Source organism: Paralichthys olivaceus, chromosome 20, assembly GCF_024713975.1.
Source record: "Paralichthys olivaceus isolate ysfri-2021 chromosome 20, ASM2471397v2, whole genome shotgun sequence".
Lineage (NCBI taxonomy): Eukaryota > Metazoa > Chordata > Actinopteri > Pleuronectiformes > Paralichthyidae > Paralichthys > Paralichthys olivaceus.
In genome coordinates this window covers 3,616,650-3,638,348 of record NC_091112.1, presented here as the reverse complement: position 1 = coordinate 3,638,348, position 21,699 = coordinate 3,616,650, and the positions used below count along the sequence as shown (strand labels likewise).

At 42.8% G+C, this 21,699-nt stretch overlaps 5 protein-coding genes across 8 annotated transcripts; 1 reads left to right on the top strand and 4 right to left on the bottom strand.

Annotated features, from left to right (window-relative positions):
• Positions 1–6: 6 nt before the first annotated feature.
• Positions 7–5,885, bottom strand: msto1 (misato mitochondrial distribution and morphology regulator 1). 2 transcript variants are annotated; one of them, XM_020104403.2, is made up of 14 exons: positions 5,705–5,885; positions 4,894–5,023; positions 4,602–4,671; positions 4,331–4,406; positions 4,176–4,227; positions 3,933–4,089; positions 3,345–3,459; positions 3,017–3,151; positions 2,766–2,918; positions 2,273–2,404; positions 1,964–2,148; positions 1,764–1,868; positions 1,557–1,669; positions 7–1,465 (listed from the first exon to the last, which is right to left on the bottom strand). In XM_020104403.2, the coding sequence occupies exons 1-14, from the start codon at positions 5,786–5,788 to the stop codon at positions 1,212–1,214; spliced, it is 1,761 nt and encodes a 586-aa protein (XP_019959962.2). In that variant the 5' UTR covers positions 5,789–5,885; the 3' UTR covers positions 7–1,211. The 2 variants fall into 2 exon arrangements, with proteins under 2 accessions (XP_019959962.2, XP_019959963.2); XM_020104404.2 differs by having other exon boundaries at positions 3,933–4,086.
• A 685-nt stretch (positions 5,886–6,570) lies between these two features.
• Positions 6,571–8,672, bottom strand: apoea (apolipoprotein Ea). Its single transcript, XM_020104367.2, has 5 exons — positions 8,579–8,672; positions 8,325–8,388; positions 7,999–8,146; positions 7,499–7,786; positions 6,571–7,082 (listed from the first exon to the last, which is right to left on the bottom strand). Exons 2-5 carry the CDS (start codon positions 8,365–8,367, stop codon positions 6,782–6,784), a joined length of 780 nt encoding a protein of 259 aa, XP_019959926.2. The 5' UTR covers positions 8,368–8,388; positions 8,579–8,672; the 3' UTR covers positions 6,571–6,781.
• A 1,390-nt stretch (positions 8,673–10,062) lies between these two features.
• On the bottom strand, positions 10,063–12,103 carry LOC109640421 (apolipoprotein A-IV-like). Its single transcript, XM_020104416.2, has 4 exons — positions 11,986–12,103; positions 11,856–11,897; positions 11,613–11,763; positions 10,063–10,838 (listed from the first exon to the last, which is right to left on the bottom strand). Exons 1-4 carry the CDS (start codon positions 12,044–12,046, stop codon positions 10,259–10,261), a joined length of 834 nt encoding a protein of 277 aa, XP_019959975.2. The 5' UTR covers positions 12,047–12,103; the 3' UTR covers positions 10,063–10,258.
• A 245-nt stretch (positions 12,104–12,348) lies between these two features.
• On the top strand, positions 12,349–14,756 carry LOC138405944 (apolipoprotein A-I-like). Its single transcript, XM_069516783.1, has 5 exons — positions 12,349–12,477; positions 13,427–13,554; positions 13,635–13,689; positions 13,778–13,928; positions 14,339–14,756. The coding sequence occupies exons 3-5, from the start codon at positions 13,650–13,652 to the stop codon at positions 14,577–14,579; spliced, it is 432 nt and encodes a 143-aa protein (XP_069372884.1). The 5' UTR covers positions 12,349–12,477; positions 13,427–13,554; positions 13,635–13,649; the 3' UTR covers positions 14,580–14,756.
• A 447-nt stretch (positions 14,757–15,203) lies between these two features.
• On the bottom strand, positions 15,204–19,059 carry tomm40l (translocase of outer mitochondrial membrane 40 homolog, like). 3 transcript variants are annotated; one of them, XM_069516782.1, is made up of 10 exons: positions 18,857–19,059; positions 17,665–17,870; positions 17,514–17,581; positions 17,215–17,307; positions 17,019–17,120; positions 16,742–16,847; positions 16,520–16,642; positions 16,332–16,408; positions 16,083–16,185; positions 15,204–15,949 (listed from the first exon to the last, which is right to left on the bottom strand). In XM_069516782.1, the coding sequence occupies exons 1-10, from the start codon at positions 19,042–19,044 to the stop codon at positions 15,810–15,812; spliced, it is 1,206 nt and encodes a 401-aa protein (XP_069372883.1). In that variant the 5' UTR covers positions 19,045–19,059; the 3' UTR covers positions 15,204–15,809. The 3 variants fall into 3 exon arrangements, with proteins under 3 accessions (XP_069372883.1, XP_019959980.1, XP_069372882.1); XM_020104421.2 differs by having other exon boundaries at positions 18,861–18,986; XM_069516781.1 differs by lacking the exon at positions 18,857–19,059 and adding an exon at positions 18,492–18,823.
• Between the last annotated feature and the right edge of the window lie 2,640 nt (positions 19,060–21,699).

Sequence of the window (21,699 nt, the reverse complement as noted above, 5' to 3'; positions counted from 1 at the left end):
TGCAGATTTGATTCAGTTTGACTGTTTATTTGTGGGTACACTGTTATATCGTAAAATCAAACAGATTAACTGATCACATTTGGGTGGTCACGGTCGTGGTGGACTCAAGGATTAGATATCAGTGGCCAAAGGTCTCGGTTATGTCACAAGTCTCAAAGAAGAAATGGATGGAGACTGACACTCTGGTCTGGTGGAGCCATAAAATGAATTATTAGTTGATTAAATTGCAGTGGTTGAGGCTGTTGCCCTCATAGGACATTTTACAGCTGGTGTGAGTTTCACCACCAGCAGCCTTATCTGCCGATTTACTACCTGTGCTTTCGTTGGCCTTTGTCAGCAGGATGACTCAAACTACTTAGACAACTCTCCTGAAAGTTCGTGGAGGTGTGGGGAAGAACCCATTTACTTTTCGTGGATCCATGTGAGAAACTTTTTAGCTCAGACCGCCCCTCGGGTATATTTATAACATTTCAACAATCCCTCGAAAATCATTCATAAGACACTGTGTGTGATCTACTGGTGGGCAGTTCGATCCCCAGTCTTCCCACCTGCACGCCGACAGGGCAAAATGATGAACCTGGAATTTAACCCTCAGAGGCCAGAAAAAAGTGCTGCTAATAGATGCACTGTATGAATGTGTGAGTGACGTGTACTGTAAAGCACTTCGAGTGGTCATCAAGACTAGAAAAGTGCTACATAAATACAAACCATGAGACTAATTAGCTAAACATCTGTTGGCTAAAGCAACCTTCAACTACATGAATTCAAAAGTGATATTCCTTGAAAAAAAAAAAAAAAGCCTTTGTGACTTTAGCTTCACATAATTGGGATTTTGTGTCCAGGTCACTCTTGGCTGTAAGCTGAGAAGTTTCTCATAAGAAAACTTCATCTGTTCATGTAAATACAGTAAGTTTATAGTGTACATTAAGTATAAAATGCATTTCATCACACAAACATTGAAGAACCGTGCTGACATTCTCATGACGCTACATCCATCATCTCCAACCTCATTCAATTCTACACATGTGCCTCTTTTTGGAAGTCAAACAAAATATTCCCTCATCTGCAGTTTAATTTGATCTATTTCAACTTGAAGAGAAACTTTATACTGACCACGTGATTCAGTCCTGGTCTTTTAATAAGCGAAGCTCCTCTTCATCATGCCTGAGTGAGGACATGCAGGCTGTAAACATCTGTTAAAACTGTCCATGTCAGTCGTCGTCTTCTTCCTCAGAGGAAGAGCGCGTCACCCCGCCGCTGCTATCTCTGTAACATCGGGCCAGCAGACCCAGCTGCTCCAGGGCCTCCTCATAATCAGCCAGTTCAGGCCCCTGGGAGAGGAAGCTAGGGGCCACACGGCGGATGTCAAAAGAGCTGGCACCGCGATGCAGCTCCGATAGCCACGTGCCCAGTGCAGGCCCAGACTGAAGGGATGTCAAGATTGGTACCGATGAAACCGCTGGCGCTGCAGAGAGGAGTGTTTAAAGACAGGACACATTCAGGAAATGACAAAAAGTTATTGCAGCCAGTAAAGTAAAATATATAAATGTACTCACAGCCAGACGGAGGGGAATGGCTCTGCAGGAAGCCTTGAGAATTCAGGGACTGGCTGAAAATCTGAGGGAATGGTGGCGTCAACTTACTGGGAGTCGACACCAGCTGCAGAGCGCTGTGAGAGCGAGGAGGGAGAGAGTGGCGGTTCAAGTAAATGTTTTCCTATTGGGGAGAAACAGTGAAAACAATTTGTCAGTGTCGGGACTCACAGAGGAGCTGCAGGATAGAAAGATCTGATGTAAGATGACAGGACGTCTTCTCCGCTGTGGAGGCTGTGCAGAGGAGTGGGAGGTTCAGTCCCTGGAGCCAGAGAGCTGGATAACAGAAGATCATTATTTCAGCAAGCTGATGAATGAAGCGGCTACGAAAAATACGACGTATAATAACAAGGCGTACATAACATTCTCACCTGATCAGCCTCTGGTCCTCAAAGCCTTTGAACGTCGCCCACTGGCCGTAGCATTGACTGTCGCCTGGTTCGGAGCACGCTGACAGAGGCTTCCAGGGCAGAGCATCTGAACAGGCACTCAGGGCGTCAGGGAGAGAGCTGCCGTGCATCATGGGAAAGGGAACGGCACCGTAGGCAGCCACCACCTATAATTTAAAGGATCCGATCACAATGACAGGGAACGGAAAAGTGAAAAAAGAGAAAGGTTCCTGCTCCTCGAGTGTTTATTTAATGTCGTTTAAACTCGTATTAAAGAAACTCTAAATTCACCTTTCTCCCCGAAACAGCCAGCGTGTCTGCCACCTGCGCCATGGGGACGCTGTTGTTCCTCAGCCTGTAGGGAACAGTGAGGGCGTCCAAAGCTAGAGCCAACACGGCGCTGGAGTGGAACCACAGTGACGGCTGGACGGAGCAAAAACAGGGACAGAGAAAAATCTTTACAACGAGACAAAATGACAAAATCTAAATCCAAACTAAAAATACATTTATCAAAGAGTCCATCGATCTTAAAATGTCCTTAACCACATCTTAACTAAAAAACAAGTGTGGTATGAAAGATGATTCTATTTATCATGAGTGTGTTTCTTTAAATTTTAACAGTTTAAGTGAGATTGATTTAAAAGAACAAATCAATTAAAACTAAAGTGAGGCAGAGAAATGTCTTAAATCAGCAAACATAGATCAATAATATTATTACTCATCACTTTAAAAAGACTAAAACATGAATAAGAGTTTGAATAAAAACCAAGAAGAAAAGCCTCACATCATAATTGAGGTGAGGGAAGGTTGTGGGAGAGGAGGGACGTCTGCCCAGTCCACCGCGGAGAGTCAACGGGCAGAAGAAAGAGCTGTGATTGGCCAGTTCGACCGTCGCTAATGTGCAGTTCAGCAGGTGGTAGATGTCTTTCATCGGAGTCTGATGACAGAGAAATATAAAGTGTGAGAAGCCCAATGACAAAACATCTGATTCTTACACAAACTGGAGGCAAAAGTAGACAGAGAGAGACAACTCACTGAGTTTGGGTGACTGACGGGTGCCATGCCCCAGGTTAGGATGCCTCTCCCGCCGTAAGAGTCCTGTAGCATCTCCGTGACCTTTGACCCCAGCCCTGCAAACCCATCGGCCATGTCACATAACACCTGGAAACCCTGAGAGGGAAACAGGAAGCAGAGGGAGGAGGGAAAATAGAAGATAATGTTTCTGAGAAGCAGACGGTGGAAAATTAAACCAATTTGCAGTAAAAAAAAAACTTGAATAACTTACTTCTGGTTAAGATAATACAACAAAAATGAATCATTTATTAAGCTGAACTTAAAGACAAGAGTGAAACACCATCGTTACCTGAAGGTAATCACACTCCTCTACAAAGAAGTGCAGTTTGTCCTCCAGCTCCTCGAGCACCGACCCCTGCAGGAGAGCTTCTCCCTGACCGAAGGCCTCCAGCCGATTAGCCTCACTGCACACACACACGCACAAACAAGAATCTGTGTTAGAGACTCAAACCAACCGCCAGAAATCTGCAAATGACCAAAACAAACTAATGGCAGGTTAGGTTAAGTTCACTCACTGGATAAAACACACACAGATCTGTACTTTGATTACAGAGAAAACTTGTGGTACTTGAATCAAGGTTTGATAATTAAACCCAGTGTGTGTAATTCAGTGTTTTTACATCTTAAGTCCAAACGTGTGTAAAGTCTGACATCTGCTGGAGAAAAGAAGATACTGAAGCATCAGTCTGCTGTTGGCTGGTTTTTGGTGCAACTTGATTCTGACTTTATCTTTAAAATTTCACCGATGGAAATAGGCGTCCATATGTTTGTTTGCTTTTCAACACAAAAAGTTAAAAGTGATAAAGTTTTCGGCCTCTGTTTTCAGCAGTAGATCACACACAGTAGATTCATTTTAATGTCCGACTTTGCACTTTACCCGTCGTGGTTGTACTGATGGATGACAGAGATGGTGCGAGGATGCAGGTGGATCCTGAGGAAGTCAGACCAAACCTTCACGTTGCCCTCCAGCCTGTAGGCCTTTTGGACTTGAGCCAGTCGACTGTTCACTGTATCCACACTCAGAGAACCAGCTGCTGGGAGATTTGTCAGATTGGTCACTGCAGTGCGACAGAAAGTCTTGTCAGCGGGTTGAAAGTGGGCTCGTTGAGGTTTTGCTTACCTGAGTGCTTTGAGCTGGAGGAGAAATCAGCCTTGGTGAGTATCTCTCCTTTCTGGAAGCAAAGAGCGCTGGTACTTAATTATATGAAAATGTTTATATCAAGTAGGAAAAAGCAAATGCTGGGGGTCAGTTTGATTTCTACATTAAATACTCACATCCAACTTTTCCAGATCTTCAAGAAAGGAGTTCTTTGCTGGGGGACTTTCTTCATGCATCAGGAGACTTCCTTCCCTGAAACACAAATACACATTCAAATGTTAAACCGACCAAGAATTGTTCAGACAAACATGTGAAGGCTTTCACGAGTGTAACCAGCCTGAATGTGCTGACATGTGAAGTGTTAAACAGTGCAACAGTCCCCTTGCACATTTATATCATCTTTGAAATGTAGATCAGTAATGAACCCACACATGTGCTCTCATTTACCACGTGACAGCTGTCATGTCTTTGCCTGCATCGTACAGACTTCCCTCCTGCCGCAGCGTCCGCAGACTTCCTGAAATAGAACGGGAGACGTGGTTATTTACACTGTAATATTACTGATGATAAAATAAATGTTTGAATTACCATATCGTGATTTTCACACGAACACGCTAACTTGGGGGAAACATTTATGGTTGCCGTCAGACTCGGGCTAATCTTAGAGATAAAAATAAAGCCCCACAAAAGCAGAGGGTGCTTCCAGCGTTCGTGAAAGCACGAGAGAGGTTTAAATTACCCTTGAGGTCCATGGCGATGAGGCGAGGAGTGTAGGTGACATGTGCGCCCCGAGTCTGGCCTTCACGAAACACGACATCGCTCTGGATCTCTCCCAGTGGCTCCTCTGGGCCGTAAGACAAAGAGGCATCCTGTGAACAAAGAGTAGATTAACACCATTTATCAGAAAGTGTCTCAGTAACACGTCACACACACACACACACAGTACTGTGTCAAACCTTAACGCTCAGTGGATGTTTGGATTCTTTAGTTTGTGTGTAAAACATTAAACGACCAAAGCTTTGGTTTAAGTTGGATCTGTGTCTGTTTGCAGCACCTCGATGAACAACACATTTTAAAGCACAGCACCATTTTTACTATACAACACTGATGCATTGATTTGTGCATCACTTAAATGTCGCCCCCGGCAAAGGTGGAACTTATCTTCCTGTCGTCTTCTGTCTAAGTTACACGTCTCTCCACCTTGGAAACGATTAAGTCTTCAGCACTGTTTCAATCTGAGTGATTTCTCCGTTGGAGAATCTCGCTTCCTTCCGACAGGTGAAGTTCTTTAAACACGACACCTCACAGTTAGCACCGTTAGCATCGCTTCCATCGTGAAAAAACAGGTTGTTGACACTTTATTTCACGCTCGAAGCTCAATTCTATCGAATCACCTGCCTTTTTAAATTATAGTCAAATGTTATAACGTTCAAACTTCAGCTGTTTTAGCGACGTCGTGCACTTTTTCATTTTTTTATTCATTTTTTTAATCTGTCAACTCACGCCATGCTAGCTGGCTAACTTAGCTTAGCGTTAGCCGCTTCCCTCACCTGTAAATTCCACCAGTGCGTCCCCACGAAGTTTGAATAGTGTCCGAGCTGAAGGGTGACCACTTCCCTGCAGGGGCCGCTCATCGTGGCGCTCCTCAACGAACCGGGTCAGAAGACAGAGCGGCTGCAGCGGACATGTTCGGAGAACACAACAGAGACCGGACACGGCGGGGTTCCGCCTCCCCCGAGGACGCGTTGATTCTATTGGCTGAGAGGAGAGCGAGGCGAGCTGTGATTGGACGAGCCGGTGACGTCGCAGGGATAGTTTGGTTTCACCGCGCCGTGGATCACACGTGGTGTGGTTCAGAATTATTATTGTTATTATTATTATTATTATTATTATTATTATTATTATTATTACCATTATTATTATTATTGTTATTATTATTATTAAATATATATTGTATTTCCTAACAAATAAACCTTTGTTTAAATTGTCTTATAGTTATTTTGCATATTGTCATGTGTCATATTGAAAATCTGTATTTATGTCTCATAATTTATATCATAATTTTCCATATAAATGTTTATATAGAGTCAGAACAAATAGTGAAAATTAGATTTCCCTAAATGAATCTCACTATGTAATAAATAAGTACAAATGAAATGCAAACTAGTAATAAAATATAACATTAATGATAATAATAAGGCCATGTGTCACAATAATGACCCACATATGAGAATAAAATATATTCTATGGTGAAATTTGGTTTAAATGTAAATGTTCATTGTGGATGTTATTTACGTCTGAGTGAGTTTCTCCAGATCATTCTGGTGGTTTAATTTGTATGAAATGTTCAAACACGTATTAGATTTGATGAGTTCATTCTGTCAGATTAAAAATAAAGAAGACTTTGACACGATGGTGAAACAGATGTGAGCAGTTTAATCACATTATTGATGAGCAATGGTTTTCTACACGTTATAAGCAGCTGGGTTTTATTGGACGACACTTGTAGACTGAGGTGAACATCTGTCATGAAACAAAAACTTCTCATTTCATAGCTAATTAACTTGACTCATTAATAAACTCTTTACATGAACATTAACTGTCAGTCCGGACTCTTTGATGAAAGGTTATCCTGTGATCATGGAGACAAAAGGCTGAAACCAGTTGCGCACCTCCTCCATCTTCTCCTCCAGGGTGCTCCTCATTTCCTCAGCTTTATTCTCAATGCCCTCCTTGATGTCCTCAGCCCTGGACCGAATCGTGTCCGCCATGTTGTCCACCTGCGACTTCAGCAGGTCGTTCAGGATGGTGACCTTTGCCTGTGCGTTGTCTCGCACCTGAGAGAAATAAGGCTCGAGCCGGGTCTGCATGTCCTCCATGTTGTTTGAGGTACGAGACTGAAGCTCCTCAAAGTAGTCGGCAACGTGGCTGAAGAAAAGAAAAAGGTTTTTTGGGTCACTGTCCATGTTCCAAAGAGAATTAGAAATGCTGTTCAAACATTATTCATCTGTATTTATAGTGTATATTCCTGCCTCTCTGTATTTTTCTCTGTTGTACTAATATATGTAGATTTTCTCTTTTATACTAATGTTTATTTTATTTTTTGATATATTTATATATATTATGTATTTTCATATAAGCCATGACTTTTTCTACTACACCCCACATATGTTTTAACATTTCATTTATGTATTTTTATTTATGTTGTATAAACTAAGTCTTTGGTGAAACTGGTCATTCTTCCCAGCAGAACCTGAATAAAACAAAAATCCTCAGAAGTTCACAAAACTCAAATCAAAAATCCTCCCAGGTTGAGTCAGTGATAATCTCGGAGCCTCTCTCACCTCTTGATGTCCTGAGCGTCCTTGTTGAGGCGTTTCCTCATCTTGCGGGTGTAGGCGGACACCCTGACCCTGACGTCATCTGCGTTCTGCTCCATCATGGTCTGCAGCTCCAGGCTGTACTTCTCCATCTGCTTCCGGCCGTCTTCCATGTGGTCACGCAGTTTGCCGACCAGCCACTGAAGGTCCCTGCCCAGACGTTCTGCGGCCTCCTGGGTGTACGGAGCCAGCTTGGTCTGCAGGTCCTGTCTGTACACGGCCAGCTCAGACATGCTGTCCTGGATCAGGGTGCTGTGAGAGAGCGTGGGTGTTGTCATGAAGTAGACTATAGACAGAATATGTTGTTGGACGACAATGCAGACTCCTAATTGATTTAATTTGAAATGAATTAATTAACAAAGTGAATACAGAGGTCAGAGGTCACACTAAGTTAGACGTGATATTGCAAATAAACATTAGTTTGGTAACTTTTCCTGATAACACATGATGCGGGTTAAACTCACTCGAGTTCTCTGCTGATCTGGTGGCTCTTGATGTCCTTCAACATCTCGTAGGACTTTGGGCTCAGATCTGTGAAATAATCCTTAAACTTGTCCAGCGTGTCCTCCCAGGGATTGCCGTCATCCTGAGGCACACTCCTGGCATGGCAGCCTGGAGGGAGAGGAAAACAAATCAACAACAATCAAACAATCAACTCTTTCTAAATAAAACTCTAGTTTTTGATTTCTCTCTTTCTTCGGCTGGTGACCTCTCAAACAGTTCAGTGAAGATATCAATGAAAAATAAAACGTACATTTCTCCTATCAGACGTTTCTGAGTGGAAACTTACCAGACAAAGCTGCCAGCACAAAGATCACTGCAAAGACCCTCATGATGACCAGAAAAGCAGACAACTGAAAAAATCATATATAAATAGAGTTAAATAAGTTCTCTCAAACACTTTACATGAACATCAGTTATTTAGATTATTTTTATTACTATTATTTTTGAATGAACCTCTTCACTCCATCTGGTATAAATAAACTTTAGCTTTGGAACCACGCAGCTGTTTAAGAAATAAAGAGTTAAAGGAAAGTGTCTCACCTCAGGGATCCTGATCTGGGACGTCTGCGTCTCACTTCTCTGTATTTATACGCTCGGGTGGCGTTGACGAGATCCAGTAAACGTCCAAAGTTCCCAACATGAACTGTGCTGTTGTCATCTTTTATTGCTGTGGGTGTTAGTTTTGTCTCCACGTCGCACTGACGGTACACGAGGACACACGGGGGTGGGAGCACGTTCCAAAATATCTGATCTTTCAGTCTGTGATGAGTTGAAACCTCTGAATGACAAGTGGAGCAGTTTGATTTTCTGATATTTACGAAAGAAAACTGTGACTGCAGCAGAAGATAATCAGAAAAGTGTCCCTGTTCGTCACAAGCTGCTGATATGGCAGCAGGGAAAAGGCCGAAAGTCACCGTGCACATCACTGACCAGCTCATCTGGTCCATAGTCTGCTTTAACAACCACTGCGACAAGATGGGAAATCTTCCATGGAACAACAGAACCTTCAATTAATCAATAACTTTATCGTCTGTAAAGATGGAAATCTACTTTTCATTTGACCAATTTGTCCAACAAGTCGTCTGGAATTCAGCTTTCACCGAACCGAACAACCGTGTGATCCAGAACCTTTCATCTTTCAGCATTCGTTCAAATCAATACTGACTTTTAATATTTGGGATTCCGTGAGTTTTTGCTGCGCTCTGCTTTATTTCGCTGCCCTTAGAGATATAAACATATTTACAACCAAATAAATGGAACAGATAAGAAAATAAACATTTGTCTGGAGATAAGATGTAAAGATAAGGTGTTTTTTATTTCATCAAAGTTTTCATATACACATAAACACCTATAACGATTTGTCTTGGTCTTGTCTTGTCTTGTTTAGAACTTCCACAACTGTGACTAGTACAACTACTAAAACTATGACGACAACTACTACTAATTATAATAATAATTCTTCCTGTTGCCTCTTTAATTTCCAGCCTCTCTTTTATTGCTGCTGCTCTTTCTTTATGCTTCTGCTGATTTAGTTTATTTCTTTTTTGCAGAACCTGACGAAAGTTACACTGAGACTCGTTTATGGCCTAAAAGAGAAAATGACGACATAAACGGTAAACGAGAAACATCAGCACATGGGGCTGAAGTGACAAGTCAACAATCTGACTCAGGAATGCGAGCGATAAGACTTGACGTATTTAAAGCTCACTCATGTTACAGTTACCTGAAAGTTACCTCCTGTGAAACCAGGACAAAGAAACTGTCACAGTGAAAACGCTGCGTGTGATGAACTGAGCAATGTTGTTTTACTGCTCATCAATCAAACTCTTCATTAAGAAAAGAGAAGACGTGTTTTTACTTCTCTCAAATGTTTAATTCTCTCACTTTAACTTCACTTTTCATTCATAGGAGAGTTTTTATAAAAGACTGCGATACTTTCCTTCATGAATTTACCGCCCCAGAATGTATTTTCTCATTTTGAATGGATGTGATTGTTTTAAAGAAAAGTTCATGAAAACGTAAAATTCATTCACAGTGTTTAATGTTCTTTTATATTTTATAGTTGTAAACAGTCAATACAAAATACTGCCATTTTTCAAACCGAGCATGAAAAACATAGAAAACGAGATACTGCACTTTTTCTTTATTCTTAAACGTCACCGCTGCCACGGCAGAGATCAGTGGTGACATGAGAAGATCATTTAAAACCTACAAGATGTTTCACTGGGTCAGTTTGGTGAAGGACTTCCAGAGAGCAGCCAGCTGCTTCTTCAGCTGCCGTGTGTCTTTGTCCAGCATGATCTTGAGCTCCTCTCCGTACGGGGCCAGGTTCTGCTGGATCTCCTCGGTTTTCTGGGTCAGCTGCGTCTGGAAGCTCTGGGCCACGGGCATCATGCTCCTCTTAAACTCCTCCAGACTCTTCTCCACCTTGTGCTTCATCTCCTCGGTGATGGGAACCATCTGAGCCTGCAGCTGGTTCACGCTCCTGTCCAGCTGCTCCTTCAGCTCCTGGCTCTTCTGCAGCATGACGGCCTTCAGGGACTCGGGGTCCATGGCCTCAGCGTAGGACCCAGCGTTGTTCTTCAGCTCCTCCACCTGCTTCTGGAGGTCTGACGCCAGCTCATCGGCGTAGGGCTGCAGGTTGGTGCTCACAGCGGTCAGATCTTTCTGCAGACGAGCCTTCAGCTGCTCGGCCTCCTGGGTAAATCTGGTCATGAGTTCCTGGGTCAGAGGAGCCACCTGAGTGCGCATGGAGTCGGCGAACTTGTTGATGGCCTCGGTGCTCTCAGAGATGAGGGTGCTGCGGAAACACAAACACACTTTGAATATTACTGTGGTTTAAATTGAACTTCAAATTACAGCAGTCAAACTTCCACATTTAAATCTGATGTTGTTTGGCCCCTTTCATTAAATCCGATCTGCGTTAAATCCGCTTAAAACATAATAACTAAAGAAGCAGTGGAACTGTTTACAAAGTCATGTGTATTCAAACCATTAAACTTTAGTTTGAGGCCTCAGTTCTTCTGTCTGACTTTAGAAACATCAACATGTTGAAGTTACGGAGCAACAGGAGCATTCGTTTCAAACATAAATCCAACATCTCTTTTTGCTCCTTTGTCGTTCTCGTCCAACTTCGTGAAAATATCTGGCTGCTCCACGATGTTAACCAGCAGCCGGGTGGAGCGGAGGAGGGGATGCATCGTTGGAAAATGATGCTACGAACGCACCGTAACTGAAAAGTCGTGGGTTGGAATAAACAATGAGCTGAGGCCGTCAATCCCCCGGTTCACGCCCCGATGTCTTCTGTGCTTTATCGTCTATTTCCAAAAGGAAAATTACGCTGTGTCGACGAAGACTTGAAACCACAGACTGAAAAATGTTTACTGACGTCATAAATGAAGAGAGAATCGTTTTCTCGTAGACTTCTATAGAAATTGACTTTTTTTGCAACCAGTGGAGTCGCCCCCTCGAGGTCATTTGAGAGAACACAGCTTTCAGGCTCTTCTGCATTGGCTTCACTTTCTGCTCCCGGGGGTCAACGTCCATTTTACACTTTTTTCTAAGTTCCTCTTACTTCACTTCCTGTCCCAGCTCAGACTGTTGGATCTGCTTCAGCGAGCCCTCTGCGGTGACGGTTGTCTTGGCGACGTAGTCCCAGAAAACATCTTTCACCATGTCCACCTGGTTTCTGGGCTGCTGCATCTTCATGAGGTGGCCATTGCAACCTGACGAGAGGACGCGTTGCCATTAAACACTCCCACCTTTAACGACGCTCACCTCGAAACTGTTGATTTTCACCCAGAATAAGAAAACTCACCGGTCAGAGCAGCGAGGACGAGCACCACGAGGAACTTCATGGCTGGAAGGAAACGTGCAGAATGAGTTGTTTGGTATTTCCGTGTGAATCTCGTGGCTTCGGAGGAGACACCTCGTCGCTGGAGTCTTACCTGAGCTTGTTGTTCTGTCAGGGAGATGCTGAAGTCTGCGTCTGTGTCCTGCACGGCTCATGGCTGAGGTTATATAGGCGACCGAGCAGTATGGAGGAGCCAGAGGAGTAAAGTCCAGCGCTGAGTGTCGTGCTGTTCTGCTTCCACATCACTGCTGAGGTCATCGTCACAGGTCAGACGGCCTCTCGTCTTTAACTGGAGACTTTTCTGTCGCTGATCCCAAACTCTGGAATTAACTCTCCTCCCACATTGATCCTCTTAAATCCAACCTTCTTAAATCTTGCTTTTAATTCAACCGGATTCTGCACATGTCTGTTGTGACTTCTTCTTCTTCTTCTATTTATCTGCTGCATTGTTTTTAACATTAAGTTTTCACATTGTGATTTTAAAGCACGTTAGCTCAACTCCTGCAGTTTTTAATGTATAAATATAAACCTGAACATTGGTGAGTACGGGACGACTCTTATTGTCAACACTGTTTGGAAAACTCAGGTTTGTTATTTCTCTAATTCACTTCTATTGTTTCTCTTGATGGTTTTGTGTTTTTTCCAGTTTTATGAGAGAAATATTATTTCATTCAGATGTATTTTCTGTATTTTCTTCCTTCGTTTCTCATCCGTAAGTTTTTATTAGGAGGTTTTTCCTTCTCTGATTTGACGGACATGTGGTTTTAAAACATCCTCCCAAATATTGTGTATTTTTCCAAACTAGAACAGCGATATGTGATTTTTACGATTATTGTTATATTTATTACTATACACTCATTTTGATTTAAATAACTAATTTAATATTTGTTTCCATTGTTCCCTCTATAAACGTACATTTTACAGAAATGACCTGAACTTTACTCAGAGACGCTTCTGTTGTCGGAGGTTTTTTAGGTCAGTGAGATGTGGTTCAGGACTTTGATCCAGTTGTTCCACCTGAGCTGCAGATTATCTGGACTGAAGAATGTTTGATTTCCTCATACTGCTGCTCCCTCCAGATAAACGTTCCCCCTCAGATAACCCACAGTTTTCATACAGAGGCCTTGGTATTGTAGTTAACAGAACAGTGAAGGAAACAGGGATTTTGTTTTTCCAGCTAAAAGAAAGATAAAAAAAAAAAAGGTTTACATTTTCTGAGCTTTTCACTTTGGTGAGATTCTTCAAATAACTGTTAAATACATCGAGTGTTTCCTTTCAATGTGACGTGGTTTTGTGTTTTTTTAATCAGAAACATACAGTTTACTTTGCGATCCTTGTTCATACGGGATCTCATGTGTGGGTTATAAATCCCACCTCCTCCATGTCAGCGAATGGGACACTGACCAACTTGAAAAGTATGCGTTACATAAACTGTGGTCATGTTACCCAGACGTTTGGTCGAGTGTTTGTGTTTGTGATAAGTTTGGTTTTAATTTCTTATCTGATGCTATTAAAAACAGTTTGAAACTGATTAGATCATAAATCAGAATCTGTCCGTCTGGGGAACGAGGACTTTACCCTGAAATACGACTATAAAAAGAATGAGCGGCCGTCTGAGCAGCACAGGTCGTCTGAGAGACAGAACAGAAGCTGCCTCTGGAAGGTAAAAACATTTTATTATTTAACATTTTACAAATTCGTGATTAAGTCGATGCTCAGTTTTTACATTTTCCCATCCAACAGGGGTCAAGTTCAATCATGAAGGTCCTCGTGGTTCTAGCACTCGCTGTTTTCTCCGGTGAGTAAATTTTCTCTGTGGATTCAAAGTTGGATCCAACGTGAACCACAGTCAGTGTTTTAACTCTGCTCTCACCTCCTTCATTCAGTTTGCAATGCCGACATCCCGAGCCAGGAGGCGCCCAAGATCGACCTGGAGAGGGTGAGATACGCTGCCTGGGACTCATTTATCGACATGACTTTCGCTACTATGGAACTGGTGGAGAAGTTCAGGAAGACTGAGCTGGGACAGGACGTCGAGTAAGAGTCTCAGCCATAGTCTGTATAAAAAGATGGACGACGTGACGGCTCAGTAAAGGTGAAGCCAAAACGTCTTGTTCGCCACCTGGTGGATCACTGCGGTATAGGTCATAAACCCCACCTCTTCCATGTTAACAGATGGGACATGGGCCAAATTAAAGAATCAAAGTACACGTCAAACAATTCCTCATTCTGATAAGACTGAAGTAATTATCTGATGCTATAAACATGAGGTGAAACATCCTGATTGACTGATCCCGTGACTCCGTCCCCCGCTCTCTGCAGGATGGACAGTGGGAGGAGGAGGAGACATGTCGTCCATCTTTACTTACAGTCTCTGCTCTCAGCTGGATAGAGAAACCTTCTGTCATTCGAAATATCTTCAACGTGTTTGTTTGTCTGCCTCACAGGGCCAGGATCACTCAGAGCGCCGACTCAGTGAGCGAGTACATCGCTGCCCTGAGCTCTCAGGACTTCAGGATTCAGCTTAGCGAGGAGGCCGAGCAGCTGAAGGCTTATCTGAATAAAGGTCTGACCGTGGTGAGCAACACCATGGAGCCCATCGCCGAGGACCTATTGGCCAAACTCCAGACACAGGTGGAAGCCATGATCCCCAAGACCAAGAGCCTCCAGACGCAGGTGTCCGGGTAAACCCAGGAGATCTGGCAGAGCCTGGCTCCATACGGTGACGATCTGAAGGCCAAGCTGGACGCCAGCAACCCCTTCCACGGTGTAACTGTTTCTAAAGCCTCCACACCCCAACTGTTTCTTCCAAGTTTACTCATTGTTTATCTTATTAAATAAAAGTTGACTTTTTTTTCACAAATATTTCAGAGAATAATTCATGGATGAAAATCTGAGGACTGATATTTGAGAGCAGATCCAAATTAAAATCTGGATCTAGTGAATTTAAATGTGGTTTCACGAGGAGACTGTTGGAGTTATGTTCTCTCATGAATGCTGATCCAGTTGTTCTTAGCGATTTTATTCTATGGTTTTTTTAAACTGTATTTAGGAATTATAATAATCATTTAAAGATTCTGTCTTCATCTCTAAAAAAAAGACGTGGAAGCAGATTCAACACTTTTACACAGGGATTCATGTTTGCACTGCATTTACATCCGTAGTGGAAATATAGATAGTGAGATGTGACACAAACCCCTGTTTGTAAGTTTGTTCTCACTGTGGACACCTTTGTGTTGATCATTTTAACACAAAGGTGTCCATTCGAGCAGAGACGAGATCGATTGAAGAATACGACAGAGACGTGCGGGATTAGTAAGAAATGGTATTTATCCGTTTTCAAGAGGTATATACAGGTCTTATATACTGTTCCAAATGTACGTAACATAAAAAAGGCAACAGAACATGGGATGGATTGTGAATGTGACACAGTACAGCACACGCCTCCTGACAGTCTTCAACCAACAAATCATTGTTATACGAGCAAATGACACCGATTTCCTTCACTGCACGCCAACACAGACTTCACAGTAAAAAAAGAATAAAACTCAAAACAAAAACACAACAGGCAACAAACTCAGTGACAAAAACAAAGAGCTCTGTAACGTCTCTTATCGTCTTCAGTCTTTCTACTGGTTTGTCGCCACAGGCGTCAAATTCCTGACCGATCGCATTCTTCGTTTCACTTCTGATAGTTCAGGCGATTAAATGATTAAAGCCGTTAGATTTATATTATTACCGTTCAGTGTTTCTACTCAGCATATTTGATGAAATGTGATGAACACGATTATGGCCGAATCTGCTAAAGGAGGTCAGAGACAGTATGAGGTGTACAGCACATGGCAGAGTCTGTCCGTCCATCTTAAGTTAGTCCTTTCTGTGAAGTCCCGTCTGCAGGTCGCTCACCGCTCGGTGACTTTAACCGATGGTGACGCCGAAACCACACTGGAACTTGTTCTTGCGGTGGTTGAGGAAAGCGGAGAGGACGAGGGAGAGCGGCAGAGGGAGTAGCTTCTTTTCTAATGTTGCACCAACGATCCAGTTACTGTCCACTGAACCTGGCAGAGGCACGCAAACAACAATATTATTAGATGTGTATATGTGTATGATCAAGAGAAGAATTGGCAGCATTCCTTAACATGTTGAACTATTTCTGTAGATGTACATGAAACCTTAACATGCATGTCCTACCTTTAAATTGTAAATTGGCTTTAGGCACATCTAGCTGGTAAGCGAACGACATGCTGGTGTCTTGCATGCGGGTGCTCGCTTCAAACTCCACGCCGAGCTGCAACTGTTGAAGAGCAGAGCACAGTCACATCTGGATGAAGGTAAAATACGAAACTCTGGGAAATGAGGCACAGAGCATCCGCCTCTTCATACCATGAGGCCATCCTGTGAAATATTTACGGTTTGCAGATACAAGGTCGAAGAAATTACCTGGTCATTGGCTTTGTGGTAGTACGAAGCATGAGCTCCCGCTGAGCCGAGAGTCAATGTGGCGATGTAGTTACTGCCTGTGAAGGAGGAGGGCGAGAAGATAAAAGTGTTCTTCAACTCAACACGTCCAAGTGAAACCTCCATCTCAATGAATCTGAACTACAGACTCACCACCGCCTGTGTCTCACCTGTGTATTTGCCAACTAATGACATCACCGTGCCCTCCTCTCCAGGCCTGCGGTGGTAAACCATCTCCCCTCCCAGAGCCAGAGCGGGCGTTATGGACTGGAGGTAGTGTGTTACAACAATACCTGACGGGCAAACAACAGCAGGTAAGATAAGATCAATAGCTGATTTCAGAACAGTTGAAAGAAACTTCCTGCAGACTGGACGACCGACTGATGACCTACCAGAGCCCACGAGGACGTCTGGGTTTCCAAGTGTCACAGTTGCAGTAAAATCTTCTCCCTTGAACTCAGCGTCGCCCTGCCAGTTCACAAACTTTTGTTGCTGTGTCTGAGGACGTGGCAGATTTGTACAAAGTTAGTCCAAATAAAACTGAAGTGTCCTGCAACACTATGAAGAAACATGGGAGACAATTATATAGAAATAAGTAAAAAAGATACAGCAGTCACATTTTGGAGGTATTTTAAATAAGAAATGACTTGAAATTTAAAAAGCAATTACCTGGAAGGCCACTTTGGATCGTATTCTGTTGGTGATCTGGTGGATGATCTGGGCGTTAAGGCTGCCACTGTTGTCGATGTCTCCCACCATGACTGGAAAAAACTGAACAAGAGGAACTGGTCATTTTAAAGACAGTTCAGAAATATAAGAGTAAACGTGTGACAGATGAGAATTACAGTGACAGTGCAGTGCTCACCTCTGCTGGACCTGTCTGCTTCGGTCCAACATACGTGGCACCGAATCTGTAGGTAGACTCGCCCATGGTGCTCAGCAACACAGTGTGATTCACCTTTGAGAGAGTTGTTAAAAAATGTGAACACATTTACACAGTTTGCTTTCTTTGGCTGAGCTACTTTGGAGATAGAAACCCCCTCAGATATAAAGATATGGTTTCACTTTATCACTCTAAATACAAGCACAGGTCCAAAAACACGCTGACAGTCTGTTCTGATTCATGCCGGTAAAAATGTCCAATTAACGAAGAACCCGACTGACCTGGAAGTGGTTGCTAAGGCCTTTGTTGACAACTAGCCTGACGCCTTCCATCTGCATAGGGAAAACCTCTGCAAAGAACAACAGCTGCAGATAAGTTTCATTCACATAGTTCAGGTACTGAGGTCTTTTTTTTTTGGCTCAGTCATTGTACCTTTGCATTTGCGGTGACACTCATCAAACGCTCCCGGGTTGGGCAGAGGGTTTTCTGCCTCCTCCTGCTGTCCTGCTGCTGGGGGTATAACAGGGGAGACTGGGGGCATCCCAAAGCCCGGCGGCACCGTCAACCCGGGGGCAGCAGCACCGCCAGAGGCTGGTGGGGGAGGGTTGGGGGAACTGGCAGCCAACACACTGCCCATGCTGTGAGGGCAGAGAGGACATGAACAGATGTGAGAGAAGAGGGTGAGTACGTGTTAAAGAGTAAAGAGTCATCACAACGCTCCTGATGAAGATGACCAAGAACATTTTCAATGAAACACGAAGTCACAGAGGTCTCGAAAAACTGTGATGATCATTACAAAGATCATACAACTGATCTATTACTGAGAAAATCATTGGGAGATGAATCAATAGACCTTAAAGGTCGTGTAAGGCTCAACACATCCGTGAACTGTCGATACAAATCCTTTCAATTCAGGTCTGATCATCTTGAAATATAGATTATTTAAGGCATCCACGTTTAGTCATTTTTAAAAGTAATATACACATCACACTGGTAATAATGTGATATAATATAGTGTAAGTACAAATAGGGTGGATGTGAGGATATAAAGCTGCACAGCCCTTAAAGTTCAGATGAATGTGATATAACACGTGATGGTGATAAAGTCCAGCTGAGCAGATTTTATACATGATGGTGATTACACAGTGTTAAAGCTTCTAGAAGAACAACACACATCAACAGGAAACAGTGTCACAGGCCACAGCAGCTAATGAGTGAGCTGATCTTCATGTTTGAAATAGGTGGAGTGTCCCTTTAACCTTTCACACACTCTGTCCATTCACGTTCAGGTGGAGCAGCGGCGGGCAGGAAGCCCGGAGAGACTTCAGAACAAACATCACGACATCACATCGCGCGGATTAAAGAGAAACCAGCGGCCGCCAGCTGCTGCGATCACGAGACGAAGCCTAACTCATGTTTTGAATGAAAGCTAGCGTGATAACGTTAGCTAGGCTAGCTCCTTTGATAGCGTCTCCAGCGGCGGCTAACAAGCCCGCACACGGACGCTGCCGCGGGGAAACAAACATCGACTGCTCCGCTAGCCGCTGCCGGAAGATCAGCTCACGCATTAAAGTGTGTCCGGAGAAAAAGCAGGTTTCATGAAGCTTCGCGCTAACGATGCTACTCACGTTGTGTTTCCAGAGGACGATGCAGCCGGAAGTTAAACCAGACTTGCACCGAAGAAGAAGAAGAAGAAGAAGAGACAGGGGAGTGACGACTAAGGCCCGCCCTTTTTTTTAACCTGTACGTGCTGTGATTGGCTGTCAGGCCCCGGTCCTCGAAAACGATTGGCGGAAACACCCTGTCAGTCATGTTGCCTGTCAGGAGAACCCAAGGGGTGTGGCTTTTTTTTTAGACGGATGACGTTGTGTTTTTGCTCAAGCGCCATTGGCTCGCTGGGGTGAGGTCAGGCGTAAAGGGGCGGGGTGCGATTGTTTTACAGCTCACGGATTGGTGGAGGTGTTGTGTGACAGCGTTGGAGGGCGGGACTAGTGAAACAGCTTCAAGGTCAAATGACAGATCGAGTTTGATGATTTTAAATTAATCTGCAGCTTAATGTTAATAATTTAATACTAATTAGATGATTTTAAATTAATCTGCAGCACAATGTTAATAATAATGTTAATAATAATGTTAATATTAATTTAATACTGATAAGATTATTTCTTTTTCAGTTAAAAAAACATTTAATAACATCAGAACTGTGGATTTCTCAGCCCTTCTTTCTAAACTCACATATTTCATAGCTTCTTAAAGACATTTGTAAGTTAAGTTTAAGACTTGACACCTTTCTTCTTTTCAAAAATCTCTATTTTTATAAAATGCAAGACCTGCACACCCCCTGGTTTTTCACTTTAAGTCACTTGACAGACGCTTTTCTTCATTTATAAAGTGACTCCTGGAAGCAGATTCACCCTCAATAGTTTTTTAGAAATCATGTGTCAGTTGCAGGGTTTTTAAATCAGTCACTGAGAGACAAAGAGTCAAGAGACAAATGTAAATTTCGGTTCAATTTATTGAATTTAAGAGCCCTGCGAGTATTTCCATGTTACAACAGGAGAGGACAGAGTGATTCACACAAGTAGTCGACAGATCTTGTGCTGCGTCGATGCATTTTCATAACAGGGAACAAAAAAGAAACTGTTTTTCAGTTACACCCAATCAAAGTCATTAGTTTTTAATCTAGTGGCACAACAGAGAATTGTGGGACAATGACTGAGGAAAATAATTTACCAATTCCCAAAATACAGTCTGGATAAGGGCTGTTGTTTTTTCAGTTTAAAATGATGAAATGCAACAAGGGGCCACCAGGGGACTACAAATAAGAAAAATAAAAAATCGAATACCATATGTAAGAATTTTTATATGAAGGATCGACTGAGCCAACATTTTTATTTATTTTTTTTACACTCCAATTTAATGTCCAACTGTCCTGCATCTCCGATCGACCCATGTCGTAGAGAAATACTGCTGTTGTGCTAACCTGAGCTACATTCAAACCAAAATACGTCAGAGCCAATTAAGAGTCGTAATGTCGCCGTTACATTGACCTACTGTTAAATTCATCCTCAGCTTCCTGCCACAAATCTGCTGAGTGTATCGTTAAATTTGGCCAAAATCGCTGCCTGGCAACGCGGGTGAGTCTTCGTTAGTGCAGCAAATTAATACGTCCAATTGAATTTAGTGATGCACAGTAGAACTATTCTGGGCTAATTCGCCCATTAACGCATTTTTTGAATCTCACCAATTAAGAATTTGCAGAGCCGAAGCAGCGATGCCAAAACAGTAATTCTGTTCTCAAACCCACACCTTTCCTGATTCCCTTTTTTTTTTTTTTTCTCTTACCTCCTTTTTTTATTTTATATTTTTTAACAGTTACACTTTTTAAACAAATTTTGGACAAATATCCCTCCCACACCCTGTCAGCACTACAGACCCGACAGGTCAGAGTGCACGCACACACACATACACACACGCTCGCACACAACACCAGATGACAAAATCAACACTCAACATTCGTAACTGAATTCATCATAACCTCCTTTGTGACGACAGATACATTAATTTACCTTAACACAAAATTCAATAACTTTAAAACAACTTGTGTTTCATCATTTGGAGCTCCACTTCTATCAGTTCTAATTTTTATCTCACCAAAGGACGTCGTTTAAAGTCAAAACCTTCGTCTTCCTGAAATCTCAACAATGACTTTGTGAGTGAAATGTCATCAACAATTGAACAGAAGCTCGGAGTGAAAATAATAAAACTCAAGTTGCTGTTGAGGACAGTTTTTCTTTAAGGGGTCTGAGACGTTAATTGTTCAGTTCAGGACACAAGTCAGGAGAAACCACTCGGTCTCGATGAACATCTGTGGAATTTTTTGCTTTTTGGTCACAAAGGAGGTCATGGGATAACCGTGGTAGACGTGATCAGGAACACAAAACATCAAGAAGAACAGAAAAGTGAAAACATTTCCAGTTAGAAAAGAAATCTCGTGTCCACAAACTTGAACTCCTGGAGGACGAGGGAGAAGGAAAGAGAGAGAAACAACAAAAAGCAGATTCCTGACAACTGTAAACACTCATACTGATATTTAAGGCCAACAGAAACATGACACAGGCCTGAACATGAAAAGTAAACCTTACATACGACTGTTGCGCTCACATGCAGCCACAGAACAGATTTATTATTATTTCAAACTGTCAACCATGAGACCAGGTCGACTCCATTTCTACTGAAATCTGATTTTCCCAAAAGACAACTGTCGTGAGCTGCATGTGAACGTAGAGATTCTGAACCACACTGTCAATCACACATTTTATGACCTTTCACTCACTCACACACACTCTCTCTCTCTCACACACACACCTTGCATTCACATCCCTTCTCACTCACACCTAAACATCCCGTCTCTCACTCTCACTCACACTCTCTCTCACACATAAACACCCCGCCTCTCTCTCTTTC

What these genes read in the sequence shown, in the direction of transcription:
- msto1 (XM_020104403.2), bottom strand. Translation starts at nt 5,788, where the DNA reads ATGAGCGGCCCCTGCAGGGAAGTGGTCACCCTTCAGCTCGGACACTAT. An exon ending in AAGATCTGGAAAAGTTGGAT is followed by an intron (nt 4,228 to 4,330) that starts GTGAGTATTTAA and finishes CTTTGCTTCCAG; the next exon opens with AAAGGAGAGATACTCACCAA. An exon ending in TGGCTGTTTCGGGGAGAAAG is followed by an intron (nt 2,149 to 2,272) that starts GTGAATTTAGAG and finishes TTTAAATTATAG; the next exon opens with GTGGTGGCTGCCTACGGTGC.
- apoea (XM_020104367.2), bottom strand. Translation starts at nt 8,367, where the DNA reads ATGAGGGTCTTTGCAGTGATCTTTGTGCTGGCAGCTTTGTCTG. An exon ending in TGTGCTGGCAGCTTTGTCTG is followed by an intron (nt 8,147 to 8,324) that starts GTAAGTTTCCAC and finishes CTCTCCCTCCAG; the next exon opens with GCTGCCATGCCAGGAGTGTG. An exon ending in GACGCTCAGGACATCAAGAG is followed by an intron (nt 7,083 to 7,498) that starts GTGAGAGAGGCT and finishes TCTTTTCTTCAG; the next exon opens with CCACGTTGCCGACTACTTTG.
- LOC109640421 (XM_020104416.2), bottom strand. Translation starts at nt 12,046, where the DNA reads ATGAGCCGTGCAGGACACAGACGCAGACTTCAGCATCTCCCTGACAGA. An exon ending in TGACAGAACAACAAGCTCAG is followed by an intron (nt 11,898 to 11,985) that starts GTAAGACTCCAG and finishes GTTTCCTTCCAG; the next exon opens with CCATGAAGTTCCTCGTGGTG. An exon ending in CGTCCTCGCTGCTCTGACCG is followed by an intron (nt 11,764 to 11,855) that starts GTGAGTTTTCTT and finishes TCCTCTCGTCAG; the next exon opens with GTTGCAATGGCCACCTCATG.
- LOC138405944 (XM_069516783.1), top strand. Translation starts at nt 13,650, where the DNA reads ATGAAGGTCCTCGTGGTTCTAGCACTCGCTGTTTTCTCCG. An exon ending in AGCACTCGCTGTTTTCTCCG is followed by an intron (nt 13,690 to 13,777) that starts GTGAGTAAATTT and finishes TCCTTCATTCAG; the next exon opens with TTTGCAATGCCGACATCCCG. An exon ending in GAGCTGGGACAGGACGTCGA is followed by an intron (nt 13,929 to 14,338) that starts GTAAGAGTCTCA and finishes TCTGCCTCACAG; the next exon opens with GGCCAGGATCACTCAGAGCG.
- tomm40l (XM_069516782.1), bottom strand. Translation starts at nt 19,044, where the DNA reads ATGACTGACAGGGTGTTTCCGCCAATCGTTTTCGAGGACCGGGGCCTG. An exon ending in GATCCAAAGTGGCCTTCCAG is followed by an intron (nt 16,848 to 17,018) that starts GTAATTGCTTTT and finishes CCACGTCCTCAG; the next exon opens with ACACAGCAACAAAAGTTTGT. An exon ending in AGCCAATTTACAATTTAAAG is followed by an intron (nt 15,950 to 16,082) that starts GTAGGACATGCA and finishes TGCCTCTGCCAG; the next exon opens with GTTCAGTGGACAGTAACTGG.